General features: G+C 42.3%; 1 protein-coding gene across 6 annotated transcripts in view; it reads left to right on the forward strand.

Annotated features, from left to right (window-relative positions):
• The window catches only part of CRB1 (crumbs cell polarity complex component 1), a 159,515-nt gene that overhangs the window by 58,675 nt on the left and 78,909 nt on the right, over window positions 1–21,931 (forward strand). For all 6 annotated transcript variants that reach the window (XM_073356740.1, XM_073356741.1, XM_073356744.1 and 3 more), the window contains exons 3-5: window positions 4,010–4,205; window positions 7,965–8,104; window positions 13,013–13,195. In XM_073356740.1, coding sequence (XP_073212841.1) covers window positions 4,010–4,205; window positions 7,965–8,104; window positions 13,013–13,195 — 519 coding nt within the window. The remainder of the gene's footprint in view (window positions 1–4,009; window positions 4,206–7,964; window positions 8,105–13,012; window positions 13,196–21,931) is intronic.

Here is a 21,931-nt window from a genome sequence, read left to right on the forward strand (position 1 = left end):
TGGTTTTAACTCTGACCATTGATGGAGGCTATAGAAAGCTTTCCAAAGTTATCTTAGCAAACAGGGGACTATGACAAAACAGACTATTTGTCCAAGGACTATTTTTGGTTTTCTAATCAAGCCTTCAAAATGCCCTTGAAATGTCTGAATTACCCCTTAGCACACACAAAAAATAATGTTTTAAAATGCATTGTCTTTATATTGTAAATGTTGCCATCTCCTGACCCTACATTAATTTTCTTCCTCTCTGTGTCTGGCTGCACTGTAGCATTTTGGTCCTTTTCAGAATCATATCTCTAGCAACAATTTTTTTCCAGTGGGAGTTTCCCATCATATAAGAAATATTAATGCGCTTTAAAGTCATGATATAAGGCATGCTGTTAGGGTTGATAATTACAAGCAGGATACTTGCTGAAAGTGATTTGATTCATATTGTATGTGCCTGTCTGTGGAGCTCTCAAATGCCACAGATTTGAATACAAAGACACTGCTATTTCGTCTGTGAGCAAATGGCAAGGAGATAAGCAGCTGGAGATCAGAGCACTGCACTATTCTCACTGCTGCTTCCAGCAAGATGAGTACAGACAACACCTATCATAGCTAAAATGAAGCATACAGCCCTTCTGGAACTAAAGAAAAAAAAGCAGCAAGTATATTTGTGGAGGGAATTAGGATTCTATGGGCGGTATTTGTATGATGTTTGCAGAGACTATAAAACATGTTCTTGTCATAGCAGCACAGGCCTGGCTTCTGTTTGGGGCAATGTCATGAACTTTTGGTGTGACCCTGGGTAAAACTTGAGTCATTCAGGCTGATAGCTTGCAATCCTGCTCATATTGACTTTAATAGTGGAGGATCAGGCTGAGGTGGCATTTCGAGATCCTTGAGTAGGTGCTACCAAACCCCTAGTCATTGCTACTATCACTAGCTATTGAATCAAATGTGATTTTAAAATGGACTTAAATAAAAGGAATTTATTTATTGTTTTGCAACAATATTTGTGGTGAACCTTTGGTTTAACTGGGCATTGGGCTGAGTCAAATTCAGCCCAAGATCAAAGTTCAGCAAAAACAAAAGTCAACAAACTGTAAATCTCAGCAAGCAGAAGAGTGTACATGAAAACTCAAAGGCTGGGACCACTCTGAGGGAAATCTCCTTCTATTGCTCTAGTCCTGGTCCTGGCAACGGTGGGAGCACTGGAGTAGAAATGCTGCCGGTGTTATCATCACTATGTCACCAAAACTCACGTAGAGCTCCTACCCTTGCTAGCACCAGCAAAGTCGCAACAGTAGTTGAGCACAACTAAGCGATTTCCCTGAAATCCTCAGTGCAGACAAGGTCACAGCACTGTGCATCAGGGAACAGAACTGAAACAAGAAGGATGATCTCACCATCAGCTGGCTGCGTGCAGAGCCACAACAATAGCCCAATCCCAGGTGTCTGCCCCCTCTGTATCTAGGCATGGCCACACAAGGACTGAAGAGGCAAATGGAAGACAAAAGGAACTCCAGTCATTGATGAGCAAACAAGGGATTTGTTTTACCCCAGGCTGTTGTTTTAAATTCAAGCCCCTGCATTGGTAGGTAATGGGGAAAACGGCCGAAGGCTCCACCTCACGCAAAGGACAGCCATAGTGTGGCTGAAGAGCGGAGACCACACTCCATCCTAGTGCCTCTACTGGCATTGGCTGCCTGAAAGGGAGCAGGGCGAAGGAGGGGCAAGTGTGGAAGATGGAGCATAGCATGCCCTCTCCAAGGGTGATGTAAATGCTACACTGGTGTATGCTGCTGGGGAGTCCCCACAAGGATTCTTACCCCCTGGCACACATTGCATCTCCCTCCAAGATGCCCATGCAAGCATCCAGGTCATACTCTAGGCCAGCAGCATTAAATCAAGATGTAAGCAACATGCCCCCAGGGGTCACTGAGGATGGAACATGGTCTCTGCTCTTGAGTCCTTATGCTCTACCTGCCCCCTTCTGGAATTCTAATGTATTGGGTGACACCAAATACCATGAATCAACAGGAACTCCGGTACTTAAGGGAGTTAGGTGACCAGCTCCCACTGAATGCCAAAGGGAAGTGGGTACTTAAGTCTCCTAAGGCCCCTTTGAGAATTCCAGCCTCAATTCTCAAGAGACAAAATCCACATTGGCTTCAGTTTTCAACAGATGAGCGATGCCCACAAGCAGCAAGAGAGAGAACTTTGGAATTATAGATAGGTAGGTGATCCGATACATATACATTAAGGCCCTGATCCTACTGCTACTGAAGTCAAAGGCACAGAACTCCCAATAACTTTAGTGGTTCAGAATCAAGGCCTACAGGCCCAATCCTGTTTCTATTGAAGTTAATAGAAGTTTAGCCTTCAGTTTAGACGTGAGTGTTGTTATTATTGTGTTGTGGTGGCACCCAGATATCTTAATCAGGACCCCACTGTGCTAGTCACTGTACCCACAATTAATACAAAAAGACAAAGAGCATACAGTCAAATCATATGACAAGGGAGGTGGATCAAACAGGCAGTGAGGAAGGGAGAATGACAAGGTAACAGTAACACAGTTATGTTGGGTATAAACCCATGGCCTCAGCACACCAATTATCTAGCCTGGCAAAACTGTGGGAGCAGGAGCAGACTTCAAGTGCTAAAACAGGCAAAGTTTGTAATTTGAAAATAGATGGGCTGAATCCTTATCTGGTGTAAATTGTCATAGTTCTGATTTGCATGAGCTGAATATCTGCCCCAAGGTTGTTGGTTTTTTATGTACCTGAAAAATGTGAGGAGCAGCCCTAATTTGTACGTGAAGATTCCATAGTCTGATTTAACAGTTCTTAACACACATATCTACACCACAAGTAAAACCACGTTGTGTTTAGGGACACCTTTTTCTAACACACATTTTATTTCTCATGCGGAATGGACACTGTCACTATGTTAGAATTAATAACAAAGGTCTTGACCATGAAGGCTGGATTCTGAACGAGACCAAGCAAGACAGCAAATTGGATTTGGACTTTGACCTTCCTCACCCCCTACAAAAACATATGCTTTCTCTGAATTACTGTTAGGAGCAAGGAAGCATTTAATTTTTTTGCAAAGCCAAACAAAGGGAACACTTTGTAGATGTTGCTCTGGGTGCCAGATTTTCTTATTTTTATGCACTTCTAATTTAATTTATTTAAATAATAAATATTATTTTTTCTGATGGTTTTAACCTGCCAACTGCAAGTGTTCTGCCAGCTACAATATCGCCACTGAATAAATGTGAGTTGCCAAATTTGGATAGCAAAATCACAGTTTTCAGTAGAATCTCCTGCCCTCCATTTAGCTAAGAAGAAAGCAATAGTGCTAAAAAGGTATTTTAGGAGAATTTCCTGCTCAAAAGAAAAAGATAACTTAGCAAATAATACCAGCATCCTTTGGAATAGGTAGAAGAGACTTTCTTTTAACCTGCATGGTATCCTAAATATGGGTAAACAGACTTCAGAGTTGAGCTAACTTTGCAGAACATCCCAGAGGAGCTGTTACAATACTGTATTGTAACAGCCCTTCTGTTGTCAACAAGATATCACACACACCAGCGTATTTATGAATTGCCAAGGCAAAGACCAACACAATGAGACAATCTTCCAATTAATTCAACTAACTGTAAGGCCTACCAATATTGACAGAGTCCCTTTAAGTGACTGGTTCCTCACAAATGCTATTAAATACAAATGTAATTGTAACATGGTGTAAGTAATCTGAAAATTAAAGGGTTTGGTTTCCATGTGAATAGTTAAATAATAAGATGTGATTGTAATTATTCCTTGTGAATGAAAGCTGTTCTGTTCTCTTCTGTAAATTCCCCCAAATCTGCAAAAATGTAATCTTGCAATCCCTACTGAAGAGGCAAATGATTTTCTAAAAGAGATACTTGCTTGAAGAAAGCTTACATAAATATGACATTTAAAGTGTTCCCAGAGAAAACCTGAAGAATTAACACTTTGCTAAACTTTTTTTTTTAAAGGTATAAACTGTGAGCTGGAAATTGACGAGTGTTTGTCACAGCCTTGTCTAAATGGTGCAACCTGTCATGATACTTTGGGTAGCTATTTCTGTTCCTGTGCACTTGGATTCCTAGGTGAACTCTGTGAAATCAACATTGATGAGTGTGCCAGTCAGCCATGCCTCAATGGAGGGCAGTGTATAGATGATATCAATGGGTATGTATCCTAGATATAGGGTAACTTATACACAAGAAGGACCGATGCTCTGTAACTTGAACACTAATAGGTTGAAATAACATCTGGTTAGCTGAGTTGTCAAATTGTTGATTTCATTTACTAAAAGAGGACCCAATCCTGCACTGTCCTGAGTGCAAGTTTGGGTGCATTAAGAAATGCAAGATTGGGCCCAGAGCTGGTAAACCAATGGGAGTCTGCTGCAAAGACTGATTGCTAGGTAGACTCCTCATATTTGTAACTTTACAAAGTGCTATTTAGTCAGCGCTGCACAACTATTATTTAAAGGTGAATGCTGCACCATTTTAATGAAACAAATCTTGAAAATCATATTAATTTGCCAAAACTTCAGTTTCTTAATCAAGATGAGGACATGTACAAAATATAACATGTTGGCATTGTTCAGCTGTCCACTTTGAAAGAATAGAAACATTAAAGAAAAGTGAAAGACAGGGTAATAGTAACCATAATAATAGACATCACTAGAAAATGTGCAAGACATTTTGCAGATATATAAGGCAACAGATCCTTGACCCAAAGAGCCTACAGTCTGCCTAGATAAAGGACAGGAAAAAATAAGGAAAAGGGACATGACTTACAAGCAAGTTCCTTTTGCTGAAATTAAATGATCCTACAAGGAGATTCAAGTGCAACCCAGGCAGGCCAAAAACCAGGTCTCGGCTCTTTGATGATAGCATTGCATACTGTACATGTGATTCCAAAAGAGGGGAAACTGTGCAAAAGTAAAGTCTATATTATAGAAGTTAGGCTGGAAAGATTCAGTTAGTTCAGCTAGGTAATTCCTCTGTCAGTACTGGATTGTTCCCTACCATGTGAATTCCAATTCTTAAGGGGCTATTTTGAAGGTACCAGTTATAAAGAAATCCATCAGAAGAGCCATGTCATCAAGAGCCTGGGCTTGACTTTAATTCACAAGAGGAGAAAGATCATGTTCCAGCAAAGAACTTTTGCACCACATTGCAACATTACGCTAACCTTGTAGAATTCCCTTTCTGTAGTCCTGAATGACTCTGAGCAATACAAAGCAATTCTCGATTTTCCAGTGCAGTTCAAGCATAGTGGAGTGAGAGAAAGAGGTCGCCTTGCATCTGACACCCACTCAGCAGAATCATTTAGAAAGCCTGAGACCTTTTGAGGGCACACACATATTGTGAGCAGCAATAATGCTCATTCTAACCAGACCAGATCACACTCATTTACCTACTGGAGACCAAAACTGTGGCACATGTAGGAATGCTTTGAAGTGACTGATTATACTGCAGTGTTTCTGGAGGTCAATTTGGTAATCATAATGAAAAAGGATCTGCACCCTAATTACATGAAAAAGGGGCTTGGACAGCAGAGCAAATCTGAAATATGAAGATAGGTAGCCAGTCATTTTCTGCCATCCCTCATCTTATTAAGATGTTTGAGTTAGAAGAAAGCTTTTATTCGTCACATCCTCATTTCTACTTTCTACCTCATCCTGCAGTGAAGTTATAATCCTTTGATGGGACAATCTGCTGCTATGAACATGAGTGTGAAGTCACATATTTAGCATTATGAGCTATTTATTCAAACACTAGGCCAAATTCTGCCCTAATCTTCAGTCCTGAAGCCCTATTGCTTTCAATGAGGTTACATGGGTGTAACATAGGGCAGAACTTGACACACTGGGCCCAACTCTCTTCTGAAACCAGTTTTAAATTTTACATTAACATCAGTAGAGCGTCTGCTAATTTACACTGGTACCTAACCCGCACCCACAAAATACCAATATGTGTACACAAAAATTATAGTTGTGTGTGCTCAAAGGACCTGATCCAAAGCCCATTGAAAGCAATGGAAATACTTTCAGAGGGATTTGGGTCAGGCCTAAAATAAGCACTGCTATGGACAAGTGGCTATTTTGCACATTGTGAGATCTGAAGCAGGGTGCCTCCAGAAAGATCGGTCTGGTGGCCTGTTTAAGCGTACACCAATGAAATCACAGCCCTCTGCACTAGGAGGTATGGGTGCGGAATTTAGAGTCTCACTGGGCTTTCTATCCACCCTGCCCTCCTTTTATTAATTATGCAAACCAAATCCTATATACAAGTTAACTTCAAGGATTCCCTAGCAAATCATTGCAATGTGTAACAATTGCGTGTACATGAGAAATGGGTACATATGCAGATTTGGCAGTGCAAGCAACGCTATTTGAAAATTCACTGTGACTTCATTTCTGGGTCAAGGGAGAAGAGAGGATGGGCTAAACACAGATCTTCACCAAGCAGAAAATGTATCAAGGAAACATATGAAAAACTAACAAAAGAAATGACATTTTTCTGTTCTGAGAACACTTTTAAGAGTTCCTCTCAGGCTGAAAAATTATATAATTGATCAGAGAAGATCTTCTCACCTCACATTTGACTTCCCAAATTCCATACACACTGGACCAAATTCATCCATGGTCTAAGTCCACATGCCTATTGGTTTTAGCGGTGTTACACACATTACGAATGAATTTTCCCCATTGTGAATTTTTTTCCCTACCATCCAAAGAAATACTGTAGAATGTTAATACTATAGTAGAAATGTTGCATTATGCTCTGGTGTTCAACAGCACTACTTGCTTCTCCAAAATAAGGCTTTGGAGTTAAACCCTGACATCAGAAAAGAAGTGTAGTCTTTTTATCTCAAGGCTAGAGATGTCATGTTCAGTCAGAAGTCTTCATGGTTTTAATTGCACAAAAGCCAAGGGATTTTTTTTCAAAATAAAGGAAATTTAATATAGTAGCTGAATTAATTTACTTTCTGATGACATACACAGATCCTCTGTTCTTACTAGATAAAGATGAAATGCAAATCACCCCAACAAGCATATTATAACTCAGCCATTTTGCAGAGGCCTGTCGTTTTGTATGACATGTGTTGCATTAGGTGATTGGATCATGCCAGAAACATAGGAGGTATGACATATCACGGTGCAATTACAAGATACTATGTGTAATGTGACACAGTTGGCATTTCTGAAATCAGCACAATGGATTAAAAAGCAGGCACTATTGATTGCCTGCAAATAGTTCACTACTGCACATATTCAGATCTCATCTTCAAGCACAAGCTACTTTATTTCTGAATAGAAAACAATAGCACTGTTGCCAAGTTAAAGAGATATTAGTATTATTTCTCTTACAATATCACACAGAGGCCTCATTGTAAGAAGCAGTCCCTGACCTGAAGAGCTTATAGCTTAAATAGACCAAGCAGACACAGGCAAGTATAAGAAAGGAAGCATCGTTATCTACATTTTATAAATGGGGAACTGAGGCACCAAGACTTGCCCAAGGTTACACAGGAAGTCTGTGGTAAATCTAGGGATTGAACCCAGATCTCCTGAGTCCCAGTCCAGTTCCTTAGCCAGAAGACCCAAGGCTGGGAAAACAACCCTTGTTGAAAGTGTTATGAGTGTGTCATTTAGGCTTGCAAGGCATTGAGCTGTTACATAATAATAAGTACTATTATTATTTATTTCCCATGGTGCCCACAATGTGCTAGGTGCTGTACAAACACAAGAGGAGGCACAGTGCCTGCCCTGATCTTTCAACTTTAAAAAAGCGTTTTCATTTTAAATGGGTCATCTCAGCACAGGATGCTTTAGAAAATGTTTCCCCTGTAAAAGCACTTCAGTCCAAAGATCATATATGAGTCATCATTATGACTTCTAGTTGGCCTCACTGTCAGCCTTTTGTATTGTAGGTATAGCTGCAACTGTACCAGTAGTGGATTTACGGGCCTGAACTGTGAAATCTTAATTTCCTTATGCCAGTCACAACCATGCCACAATAATGCTACCTGTGAGGACAGCGCTGAGAATTATACATGCCACTGTTGGCCAGGTAAGCTCTGTATTCTCTTACAAGCATTCATAGAATATCACGGTTGGAAGGGACTTCAGGAGGTCATCTAGTCCAACCCCCTGCTCAAAGCAGACCAATCCCCAACTAAATCATCCCAGCCAGGGCTTTGTCAAGCCTGACCTTAAAAACCTCAGAGGAAGGTGATTCAACCACCTCCCTAGGTAACACATTCCAATGCTTCACCACCCTCCTAGTGAAAAAGTTTTTCCTAATATCCAACCTAAACCTCCCGCACTGCAACTTGAGACCATTACTTCTTGTTCTGTCATCTTCTATCACTGAGAAAAGTCCAGATCCATCCTCTGTGGAACCCCCTTTCAGGTAGTTGAAAGCAGCTATCGGGATCCCCCCTCATTCTTCTGTTCCGTAGACTAAACTATCCCAGTTCCCTCAGCCTCGCCTCATGAGTCATGTATTCCAGTTCCCTAATCATTTTTGTTGCCCTCCGCTGGATGCTTTCCAATTTTTCATCATCCTTCTTGTAGTGTGGGGCCCAAAACTGGACAAAGAACTCCAGATGAGGCCTCACCAATGTCGAATAGAGGGGAACGATCACATTCCTCGATCAGCTGGCAATGCCCCTACTTATATATCCCAAAATGCCATTGGCCTTCTTGGCAATAACAGCACACTGTTGACTCATATCCAGCTTCTCGTCCACTGTAACCCCAAGGTCCTTTTCTGCAGAACTGCTGCCTAGCCATTCAGTCCCTAGTCTGTAGCGGTGCATGGGATTCTTCCGTCCTAAGTGCAGGACTCTGCACTTGTCTTTGTTGAACCTCATCAGATTTCTTTTGGCCCAATCCTCTAATTTGTCTAGGTCCCTCTGTATCCTATCCCTACCCTCCAGTGTATCTACCACTCCTCCCAGTTTAGTGTCATCTGCAAACTTACTGAGGGTTCAGTCCACACCATCCTCCAGATCATTAATGAAGATATTGAACAAAACTGGCCAGAGGACCGACACTTGGGGCACTCCGCTTGATATCAGCTACCAACTAGACATGGAGCCATTGATCACTACCCATTGAGCCTGACGATCTAGCCAGCTTTCTATCCACCTTATAGTCCATTCATCCAGCCCATACTTCTTTAATTTGCTGGCAAGAATACTGTGGTACACCGTATCAAAAGCTTTGCTAAAGTCAAGGAATAACACGTCCACTGTTTTCCCCTCATGCACAGAGCCAGTTATCTCATCATAGAAGGCAATTAGATTAGTCAGGCATGACTTGCCCTTGGTGAATCCATGCTGACTGTTCCTGATCACTTTCCTCTCCTCTAAGTGCTTCAGAATTGATTCCTTGAGGACATGCTCCATGATTTTTTCAGGGACTGAGGCTGACTAGCCTGTAGTTCCCCGGACCCTCCTCCTTCTCTTTTTAAAAGATGGGCACTGCATTAGCCTTTTTCCAGTCATCTGGGACCTCCCCTGATCACCATGAGTTTTCAGAGATAATGGCTAATGGCTCTGTAATCGCATCCACCAACTCCTTTAGCACCCTCAGATGCAGTGCATCCGGCCCCATGGACTTGTGCTCATCCAGACTTTCTAAATAGTCCTGAACAATTCTTTCTCCACAGAGGGCTGGTCACCTCCTCCCCATGCTGTGCTGCCCAGTGCAGTAGTCTGAGAGCTGACCTTGATCGTGAATACAGAGGCAAAAAAATCATTGAGTACATTAGCTTTTTCCATATCCTCTGTCACTAGGTTGCCTCCCTCATTCAGTAAGGGGCTCACACTTTCCTTGACTTTCTTCTTGTTGTTAACATACCTGAAGAAACTCTTCTTGTTACTTTTAACGTCTCTTGCTAGCTGCAACTCCAAGTGTGATTTGGCCTTCCTGATTTCACTCCTGATGCCTGAGCAATATATTTATACTCCTTCCTGGTCATTTGTCCAATCTTCCACTTCCTGTTAGCTTCTTTTTCGTGTTTAAGATCAGCAAGTATTTCACTGTTAAGCCAAGCTGGTCGCCTTCCATATTTACTATTCTTTCTACACATCGGGATGGTTTGTCCCTGTAACCTCAATAAGGATTCTTTAAAATACAGCCAGCTCTCCTGGACTCCTTTCCCCCTCATGTTATTCTCCCAGAGGATCCTGCCCATTAGTTCCCTGAGGGAGTCAAAGTCTGCTTTTCTAAAGTCCAAGGTCTGTATTCTACTGCTCTTCCTTCTGTCAGGATCCTGAACTCAACCATCCTTTAAAGCAGAAATGTCCTCACTTCCCTCAGATACAAGAAAACACATATCTACTGTCATAAATATAAAGGGAAGGGGGTTAAGAAGCTCTGATACAATACTATAAAATCCTTTTACCTGTAAAGGGTTAAGCAGCTCAAGTAACCTGGCTGGCACCTGACCAAAATGACCAATAGGAGGACAAGATACTTTCAAATCTGGGCTGGGGGGTAGAGGCTTTGTCTGTCTGTCTGTGTGATGCCTCTGCCGGGGACAGATGAAGAAAGCAAGCAATCCAACTCCTTTAGAGTTAGTAGGTAATCTAGCTAGAAAATGCGTTAGATTTTCTTTTGTTTTTGGCTTGTGAAATTTGCTGTGAATGTGTATCCCTGTTTTTGTGTCTTTTTGTAACTTAAGGATTTGCCTAGAGGGATTCTCTATGTTTTGAGTCTGACTGCCTGTAAGATTATCTTCCATTCTAATCTGACAGAGTTGTTCTTGTATTTTTTTTGTTCTTCTAATAAAGTTCTGTTTTTTAAGAATCCGATTGGGTTTTTAGGGTCCTAAAAACCCAAGGCTGGTCTGTGCTCATCTTGTTTATTCTCAAGCTTCCCCAGGAAAGGGGGTGTAAGGCTTTGCGGGATATTTTGGGGGAAGAGTCTCCAAGTGGTCTCTTCCCTTTTCTTTGTTAAGTTGCTTGGTGGTGGCAGCATACTGAATCCCAGATACGGGGAATTTTCTGTCTTGGGAAAGTTTTAACCTAAGCTGGTAGAAATAAGCTTAAGGGGTCTTTCATGCGGGTCCTCACATCTGTACCCCAGAGTTCAGATTGGGGAAGGAACCCTGACACCTACATACATTTAAAAATATTGTTTGTGACCAGCCTTGGAAAGTGTTCCTGGGAGAGAACCTCAGTATAGCTCCATTGGCTTCAATGGAACTCTGATAGTTTACCCCAGCTGAGGACAGATGTCCCCATATGAGGTCAAAATGAACAAAATTACAGGTCTGTGTACTCCACAAGTACAAAGTATTATTAAGTAAAGTCATTAGCACAGTTGGAACTATAATCTGGGGTTTACTTCCCAATCGCATGCTTAATTCATCAGCCCATGGGACATGGGAACTGTTGCTGCTGCCGCCGCCAGGTTTTCCATCTTCACAAAAGGGACTTTTCGATTGAAATGAGAACCCTGGTGCTCCCACACAACATGTTGAATGCTCCAGCTGGAAATAAATTGAGCTATAAGTGGATTTTGGAAACCAATCTCCTGTGGTCCTCTGAGCGCAGGTCCTTACAGGTTAGAACAAGGGTCAGCACACAGGGTGCAGTTTCAGAGTCACATACCCCTTCCTGCAGCCATGTCCTGCTAAACTGAGGAACTGCTTCATAGTCAGTTGTTTGAGAAAACACTTCTGCATCCCCAGACAGGATGCAGACACTATAGTTTCCAGAGAGACTCATTGTGGTTAGTCTGTAGGCTGGTAGATTGTTTTCCTGCTTACTACAGTGTAGTGGGAGCTCAGATAATAAGGTGATTGTTGCATTAGAAATGCATCAATTTGACAGAATTCTTAGAATTATGCAGGATTCTCAGGAATAACAAGTCTTTGCAATTCTGTAGCACCTTCCACTCAAGGAGCTAAAATCACTTTACAAATATTAGTTTATTTGGCCTCCCTACACTCCTGTGGAGCTTGCAGCCAAGCCAAGAACATGTTTCCTGATTCCCAGTCCTTTGCCTTAATCACAAGACTACCATCCTTCTTTTATATGCCCTGCTATTTTTGAAATGTGTATACAGTTGAACTGGCATTGAGGTAAAGCTGAGGGTTCTTACTTTTCTCTCTTCCTTGAGAGATTTTAGAATCTGAGTGGTTTCTTTCTAGTCTAGCTGCATCTGCTACTTGCTTATTACCAAGGTGTAAATGATGTATTTGGAAAAACCGAACCAATAAAACAGAAAAAAGCAATGGTTGGAAAAGGCCAGCTGCTTCCAAGTAAGGCTCCTCTTAGGCAAAGAATACTAACTGAACAAACAGGCATGTAGAAACTGAGAAAAGCGTGGAATAGTAATGGACAACACTTAAAGGTTTGTTGGAAGCTAATCACCTCAAAGTGTGGATGCTTACTGTAAACATTTATAACCTTTTGGGTTTGTAAAATTTGGCAAAAAATGTTATAAGAATCATCTCTTTGTCCTTAGTTTACCAGTACTTCCTTCTTCTAGTTAGTACCATGAAAATATCCCCTCTTGCTGTGGATTTTTGGAACCATAAAACAGCAGCAGAAAGAAAACAGTTAAAACAGAAAACATAAAAAGGCTTAAATGCACCTTTTGAACCACATAGGGCATTCAGATCCATGGTTCCAGTTTGACACATTGTAAAGTTTGATTCCAGATTTATCCATGGTTTATAGTGCTCAATATTTTCAAATCCAGAATGTTGGTTCTGACTACTCTCTACCATCACACTGGCCATGGAGATTGTTTGATGATGACACATTCTTGTTGTGGAATTAAGGGAAATTAAAGGAGGAATAATATTCTCTCAGGTATTTGTTATGAGACTACAATTTTGGAAGTAATATTTTCCCCTGGAGAATTGAAACTTTTACAACACATCTTAAGTGGCTTACTTATCCAGGGAGACTCATATGTTTTTCAAGACTGAGTCAAACACCTGATTTCTGTTCCACAGGGTATGCAGGTTCCCATTGTGAGATTGATGTAAATGAATGCAGCAGTAATCCGTGCTTCTACGAGAGTGAATGTGTGGAGCGGTCCTGGACAACCTGGTATGGACGTATTCTAGAACTGCCAGCAGATTTCAGCTACAACAGAGCATCAGGTTATGTGTGTAATTGTCGCCCAGGATTCACAGGTAAACCTGTTGGGAAAAACTGAAGATATAATCTGTTACAGTATCCTATGGTTTAGAATAGAGTTACATGTTGTATAGGCGACATAGTGCAAAGGGTCCCCCTGGTGGTCATAGTAAATATGGATTTTTAGCAGAAATATTGAGGGCAAGGCTCCCAATTCTACAAGATAAAAAAAGCTGCCACACACTTCAGTGACAAAGCTACTTAAGAAAAGCATCAGGCTACTTAATTTAAATGAATGGGTAATTACCGAGGGACTACTAATTTATTAAAAAAGGAGTTGTGAGGGTAGCAAGTTACCAGGAGTTGCTAAATTTGATATCCAAACCAATCCCTGAGCAAGGAGACAGAAAGAGAGACTTTGTGTCTTCTGCATTTTTGTGCTTGGAACACTGTTGCTCTTATTGCATGAGTTTGAATTTTACTAAAAATTCCTTTTGGGAGGGTCTTCTTTTCTCATCTGTTTGTGGATCACTGTGCACACTTATAACATTCCACAGTGGGCATTTTTGTAAATCGGACATGAAGTAAAAATTCTACTTGACAAGTTTACAATTTCTCTCTCAATCTCTGCAATCCTAATGCACTCCATATTGTAAAATCTAGGTATCAGTGGTAACCCTCCCTCACAATGACCCAAATGCAACTCCGTTGATACATGTAACATGTAAGGCACTGGTGAGCTTCTACATCTTAAATGAAAATTAACTTCAAAGGAGTTTGTATGTTTAATAAAAATCTTTTAGTGATAATCATAATTCTATAATAGAAAGGTAGGTCTGTCCTGAGATTTATGTTCAGTTATCTAACGTATTAATCCTTTAAAAAAGCCCAGCAGTGTAAGGCTATGGATCTACAGTCTGGCCCTGTCAACTCCACTCTCCTATTCCCCAAGAAAAAAGAATGAGTCTTTAAAAACAGAAGGGATGAATTTTACCTATCTTCAATTTGACATTCCGTTCACCTCCTGAGTGGTTTATAAAATCTGCAGTGTCCTCCAGCGGGTAGCATGACTGACCTCTCTGACTCAGCAGGTACAGAAAATGATTTTTCTTCTGCAATTCTCTTCCTCTGTCTGTCTCTCTGGATTTTGGATGGCTTTCTACAGAGTGGTCATGTGAGCCTAAATGATTCTGCTCCATTCTTTTCCCTTAACTATCCTTCCCTGTCCTGTCACCAAGTATTGCTATTGCACTTTGTTCTGTCTGAGGCATCCATCCCTCCCCCTGTATATTCAGCACCCTCACTCTCCTCCCAATCCCTCCTCTATCACCTTGCATCCCATCCCCACCTTGCATCCCTCAGCTCTCTGTTCCTCCCTGATTAGCCTACTTTAAAAATTCACATACTGTTCAATATGGCTCCCATTATTGTTCTTTGGTTTAACCTTCATCCCTCCCTTCCCTACCACTCTCTTTTGCCTGTTCCCTTCTGTCAAGGTTCCTTCCCCACTCCGAACTCTAGGGTACAGATGTGAGGACCTGCATGAAAACCTCCTAAGCTTACTTTTACCAGCTTAGGTTAAAACTTCCCCAAGATACAAACTATTCTACCTTTTGCCCTTGGACTGCCACCACCAAACGTTTATCTGGGTTTATTTATTAGGAAAGCGTTGTTTGGAAACGTCTTTCCCCCCAAAATCCTCCCAACCCTTGCACCCCACTTCCTGGGGAAGGTTTGGTAAAAATCCTCACCAGTTTGCATAGGTGACCACAGACTCAAACCCTTGGATCTTAAGAACAATGAAAAAGCATTCAGTTTCTGGAAAGAAGGATTTTAATAGAAGTAAAAAGTAAAAAAGAATTACCTCTGTAAAATCAGGATGGTAAATACTTTACAGGGTAATTAGATTCAAAACACAGAGAATCCCTCTAGGCAAAACCTTAAGTTACAAAAACATACACAGACAAGAATATCCATTCTATTCAGCACAGCTTAATTTCTCAGCCATTTAAAGAAATCATAATCTAACACATTTCTAGCTAGATTACTTACTAAATTCTAAGACTCCATTCCTGTTCTGTCCCTGGCAAAAGCATCACACAGACAGACTCAGACCCTTTGTTTTTCTGCCTCCTCCCAGCTTTTGAAAGTATCTTGTCTCCTCATTGGTCATTTCGGTCAGGTGCCAGCGAGGTTATCCTAGCTTTTTAACCCTTTACAGGTAAAAGGATTTTTCCTCTGGCCAGGAGGGATTTTAAAGGTGTTTACCCTTCCCTTTATATTTATGACACCTTCATATGTCAGGTTTGCCTGATTGAGGCTCTGATTTTGCCAACCTTACTCCCCGGGTAGTACCACGAAAGTCAATGGGACTACTTACAGGGTCAGATACTGCTCAGTATGAAGAAGAATCCAGCCCTTACATCAGAAACTCTCTAGGGACGGGACAGTATATTTTGTATTCTCTGTAAAGTTTGGCATTATGTGAATGTTTAACAACAATAAATAATAATAGTTGCTGATATCTGCTCTGTGGCCTAGATGACATTGGTGCTTGGCAGATGCTCTCTTCCCTACAAAAGCTTTGAGCAAATGCTAAGTCTATTGCACAGCTGTATAATTCCTGTGTGAGTATATGCAATATGGGCACATGGAATATAACACGTTTTCAATAGGATCCTAAATCCATATTTAGGCACCAAAATTCATTTTTCAAAAGTGCTGAGCACCCAGAGCTCCCATTGACTGTGTATGAATTTAGGAGCATCACTTTAGACTGTTTTTGAAAGTCCTTGCTAAAGTGTTTATATTATGTAGTCATCCTGTAGAATGTACCATGGGGCAAAAAAGCAAGTCAGAATGAACAGAATCACTCTTTGCACTCAGTGTGATAGGGGACTGGCTAGACACAGGAAGAAGGTATGTGTAATAAGAAAGGTTGCAGAAACTGCTGCTGAAGAACCATTCAGCAGCCACATGTTGTGCGAGGCAGTGGCAAAACAGGTTTATTCTCGTTACTCAGGACAGTTCAGCTGCAGCATCTGGTTCTCAAAGTGGTCCAGCTTTTAGCCACTTTCCTAGCTGGATTGGCCAAGGCACAAGGAGGTCAAGTGTCTTGCTCCAAGTCACACAGTAAGACAGCTGTTCTGCTGGAACTGGATTGTAGGATCCCCTGGGCATCCAGTGCTTTGCTCTAACAACTAGAGAAAACTGTCTGCTGGAGTTAGAGATAATGCAGTGAGACTGATTTGAAAAGGAATAAAATCTGAGTTAGTGCTGATGAATGTGGTGCCCTTAGTTGCAGTGCTAGTAACCACACCAATTCCAGTCTTTTGTGTGTGTGTGTGTACATACCCACAGACACTATAGTCAGAGGCAGAATCTACATTCTATCATATATATATTCTTGAAAATGAATGTACTCAGAATCTGCTTAGTATGTCAAAAAGCTGCTTAGTATGTCAAAAATTCTGATGCTAAAATCTCCATGAGACTAGAATGGAAACATTCACTTCTAGGGGTGGTAAGTCATTTCTCCAATTAGAGCCAGGTACCCAGGCTTTCAAATAATAAATCACACTGTTCGGTGGGAATTAAGGAAGACTGGGGTTGATCAAGGTCTGTAATGGTTGCACTGCTCAGTCTGGAGATAAATCCATAATGAAGTTCACACACGGGAACATATTGGCTGCTGGTTTGTGTATGTGTATATAAATATACGTACAATTGCCTTCTACAGTATGGAATGTCAGATGCTGTCGTCTGCTTATCAGTTCTATTAACTGGCTAAACTAAGTTGCTTTGGCTTGCTTGTTAAAGTCTGTGTTTTTGGAGCTGAAGATCTTGAGTTCTTCTGACCTTAACACCTAAAGATCCGTGTATGTTTAAGTACACTGTATGCAGCCACAGATCGCTATCAAAGCAAAGGATCAGTAGAATAAAGCCTATTCTCTTTAATAAATAATCTTATACATTTTATTATACCCATTTTATTACAGTGGAATGTAAATTAAACTTGTGAATTCAAATAGCCAAAAAACCCCACAACACATAGTAGAGCCAAATTTTTCCCTTGAATACATGGCACTACCTGCTAGGGTCAATCATTAGCTGGAGTAAATTGGAATAACTTCAGCAGAGCTACACTGATTTACCCCAGCCAAAGATCGGGTCTCCATTCTTCTATTGGGGCACAGTTTCACCATCCCTTGCTGCAATAAGTCACATGCACGGCAGTGAACATTTATAGTTGTACTCTACTGTCCATTGGGGAGCGGAGAGAAATACCACCATATGTACTGTGAGACTACCTAAGGGTCTGATCTAAAATGAAGTCAACGGGAGTCTTTCCATTGACTTCAATGGCCTTTGGATCAGGCATTGATTTTGTAAATGCTTCTAATATATATCCTTGAAATACCATAGTTAGATATATAAGGTTAAAAGTAAGTGCTGTAACTCAGTGGAAAACTGAGACTCTCTCCTTTTCGAAGGTATGAAATCCCATTTTCTAGCCCAAAGGGTCAGAAGATAAAGAACTTACTTCAGGGCAAAATATTGCTCATCTTAGGCCTCAGGACATCTGTGTGGGAGGTAAAGAAAGAAACAGTCTCTGGCAGTATTGACTTTTTGATGGTGGTTGGTTGAGTGAAATAGGTCTCAACTGTACAGTTAAAATTTTGTGTATGGACACTTGTACCCCCCAGAGTTGGAGAGGGAAAAAATCCCCCCCCCCCGCATATTTGGATGACGTGAAGCCAGCTAAACAGATCTGAATTAAAATGCACCAAAAAGATTTGCTTCTCAGCTCAAAAGAAGTCTGGGGAATTTAATCCCCAAAGAGGATTTTTTGAGGGAGTTGCAAGTGATTGAAAATAGAAGCTTAAGGCCCTAGGGAGGAGCAAAGTGCCCGCAAAGAGGCTGCAAGGTGCCAAGTAGCTCCTACAAGGTGCTAAGATCATCAGCTCCCTTTTAAGCCAATACACATGGAGGATGCTCAAGTTTCAAGAGGTACCAGCACTTTGTAGGATCAGGCCCTTAGAATGTGGATGTTCTCTCTGACTATAGTGTCTGTATCCTAAAGTACTTTTAATAGGTTGGCTTTTCTTTTTATTTAAGATAAAATATGTTTGCAATTTGCTACCTTTGTCTGAAGACAATTATTGTACTAAAATTTATACTTTGTGGCCTTGATTCAGCAAGGTACTTTAGCATATGCATAACTTTAATTAAGTGAGTAGTCCCATTGGTGTTAAATTAGGCATGTACTTAAGTAACTTGCTCAGTTGGGACCTAGATGCATAGCCATTTACATGTGGGTTTCACCAGTGTAGCTGCTAACGTGCTGGCTTGGAGACATGTGTGTACTGTATGGCTTAGTACTACATGTGTTTGAAGAATGCTGTTGGCTAAAAGATTAAACTTTTCACTTCCATGCATGGAAACGTTTAATGAAATATTTACTGACATTTCAGCAAAACCACCTTTGTACAGGGGGGACATACTATTGATTTGCTAGTGACTTGTTGCACTAGATAGTAACAAAAATGAAGCCCCCAGGCCAAATGCATACATAGGAGATTAGTGCAACCACTTAGATGCTGCAGAGCTTGCTAGGTTTGTCCAAGCAGGCACATTCTAAAACTGAATTGATCCCAGAGAAAGGTTAACATTAGTCTCAATGAGAGCGGGACTGACTGAAAACCATCAGCAAAACCCAGCAGTTTTACATTAATAATCCTATGTAAGCTGCAGCGAGAGTAGTGACAGCAGAGCTAACCAAGCTGTTTGTGATTATGCCCAGCACCTGCTGCCAATTGACTTAAAGTTGAGTATTAAGGACTTTACCATTTACGGTGGCTTTCTGACATTAAACCACCTTGCCAGTTATGCCACCAGCACTGTTGCTTGCTTTGGCACACTGAGTTCCCAAGAGGTTTTTGGCACAGGAATTTTTTTCATTTTCTCTTTTCTCCTTTTAAGTCTCCTTGGCCCTTTTCCCAGTATGTTGGAGCAACTCATGAGAAAATGATATGACCAGACTGGTGTCGTATGTGCATTCATTGCTTAGCACAAGTGGTTGGATGAGCAGAGGAAAGAAAACGAGGCTAAGCTGGCTGCAATGCACCACTGCCAAGCCGCCTCTCAAGGCAAGCTGCTTATGGAGCCCTGGGTAGATTTTACAGCTGTTCGCCTCTTGTAAACCCCCTGGCAAAGGGCAGCAACAGCAATACCTCCTGGAGGTAACTCCTCATTTTAGTGCAGCTGCTCCTGTGGAAGCAGGAGCTGCAAATTAAAGTTCCTGCCCTTGTGGATGATTTAGGCCCAGAATATTATACAGAGATAAATATTATTTGTGGTATACAGTAATGGGCAAGATACTATACACAGGTTGCCAACCCCAAATCTCAACAACCATGAATCAGAAACCCCCAAATCATTACAGGCCCAGTGTTGCAAAGCTGGAAAGGGAAGGCGGGGGAACAGAGAGAAGCCAATACATTTCTCACAGGAGGATGGGGGAGGAGGGAACAGAGTCACCTTGAACTGCTGCACACTTTCTGCTTCCTCCTCCCGCATCAAGCTGTTTTGTCTCCCACTTTTTCTACCTATAATCTCCTCTGTTTTTCTGATGGAAAGGACAGAGCTCTGGCTGCCTCCTACAACAGCTCTGATTGGCTGTTCTTCCTCAGAAGGTGGACGAGATAGGGTTCTCCCCAATGGCAGGGCTGAAAATTGCCTGCAGGCTGCAGCTTCTCATACTCCAGCAGAAACCAACATTTTTGTCTGATAAATTTGCAAGAGTTGGTAACGCTGAAGACAGAGAGACCAGAGAGATTAGACAGACAGCTCAATGGTTGATCATGCCAGGCTAACTTTGACTTCCTATTAGGCTAAGCAGAGCCTGGGAAGTTGTAAAGGTGGCAAGAACCTGTCCAAACTTTTCGGAGGATATGAGAGAATGGCCTGTGGTGCGCAGGGATCACTTTGAAACAAGGAGTCTGACAGAGGTCTTAGTTCTAACTGATCAGGACTGTGTAACATGGGCCTCTGCATAAGATAATAATGGCTTCCAACTAGCTCTTGCCACAGCCTCTTAAAGGTACAGCTCCCCACATGGCTGGATGATGTGTGCCTATTGGTTGGCAAAGCAGCCAGTAAGCAATTTTGTGATGATATGGGCCGAGGAGAATGACAAACATGTAACCAGACATGTTACACAAGACTAATACATTTGAATGTGATGGTAATACTGTCAGTTGTTGGGGGTCATAGAAACAAAAGTGAAATTCTGCATATGTAAGCGGGGGAATGGCCCTGCTGTTGTGGGGAACTTTCCTAGCTTATACACTACCCTGGTGAAATGGGCTAGCAAAACGATCTGAGTCCTCGCTCCCACTTCCTTTACCCAGAGCCCTGCCTGACGGAGAGGACTCCCCTTCCACTCTCCCATGTGGCAGAGTCCTCATAACTGCAACAAGGCTGGGCCCAGAATTCCTGGGGGGCTTGACCCCCAACCTTGTCATGGTCACTTAGGGCAGGGGCTAGGGTGTCCCCACTCCAGGGTGCTCTCTCTGCACTTGATGCTTCCCTGACCCACTGAACATTACATACAGTTCAAAGCAAATACAATTTATTAAACAGCAATCCATTTTTAAAAAAACAAGGAATGGGAAAGGTTAAAGGAAAACGTCACCCTGCTCCATGGCACGGGGACATCACAACCAGCATCTCCGGAATATAAGGGAAGTTCCGTCTGATCCTCACAAGTCCCAGGCCTCCTTCTCAGGCCCTGGCTGTGCTTGCAGGGATACTGCAGGTCAGGCACTTGCTCTGGCGGTGGCGACACGCCCTCTGGCTCTAGGTGGCAGGACCCTTCTTCCAAGCGTCGCCCCTGCGCCGTCGGGGTTACAGTCCCCCTCCAAGTCTGGCCTGCAAGGCATCTTGGCTGGGGACATCTCCCTGTGCTGGGCCCACTGCCCCTCACTCTCCCCAGCTGCTCACCGCACTCAGCTCCGGACTGCTCCAACCCCAGCTCCAGTTCTACTCTGCCTCAGCACTGCTGCTTCTCTGCCTCCAGCTCCCTGGGCTGCTTCTCTGTCCCCTGTGGCTCTGGTTGCTGCAGCTCTCCTCCCAGGACAGGTCTGTTCACTTGGCTGCTTCTGAACTCTGCTCCCAGCACTGACCTGCTTCCTGGGCTGCTTTTCTGGCCCCTCTGGCTGGCACAGCTCTGCTCCCCAGATCAGATGTCTCCTTAGCTCGGCCCCACTCTGTCTGACCCAGGCAATTCCAGCTCACATGGAGGATAGGACCCCCCTGGCCTCCTAACTCCCTGATTAGCCTGCCCATCCTGTCAATCAGGCTGACCTGCAGCACTGGCCTCTCACCATTGTTCCTGGGGACTGTCAGTCTCAGGGTCTTGATTTCCCATCGACCCTTCCCCTTTCGGTACTGGGAGCTAGCCAACCAAAACACCCCCGCTGAGTTTTAGTAAGGGCACAACATTCCCCTTACACAAAAATTCATAAGCCTCTGACCCCTCAATGGCCAAATTAGGTCAGGTCTCGACAAGATCTCTTAGGCCTCTCAATGAGGATCAGATACCACATGGAAGCTATGGCATGCACTTGGAATCAAAATTCCTGGTAGACTTGCCACACCAGATTCTGGACCACTATAAGACTGTGTGATTCTTACTCAGACCAGAAATGATCTTGTTTCAATTCAAGGAGAGAAGAATGCCCTTGTCAGGCATGCACACTAGCTAGACTTAGGTGGAAGAAGGAAAAAGT

This window comes from Lepidochelys kempii, chromosome 8 (assembly GCF_965140265.1).
Source record: "Lepidochelys kempii isolate rLepKem1 chromosome 8, rLepKem1.hap2, whole genome shotgun sequence".
Lineage (NCBI taxonomy): Eukaryota > Metazoa > Chordata > Testudines > Cheloniidae > Lepidochelys > Lepidochelys kempii.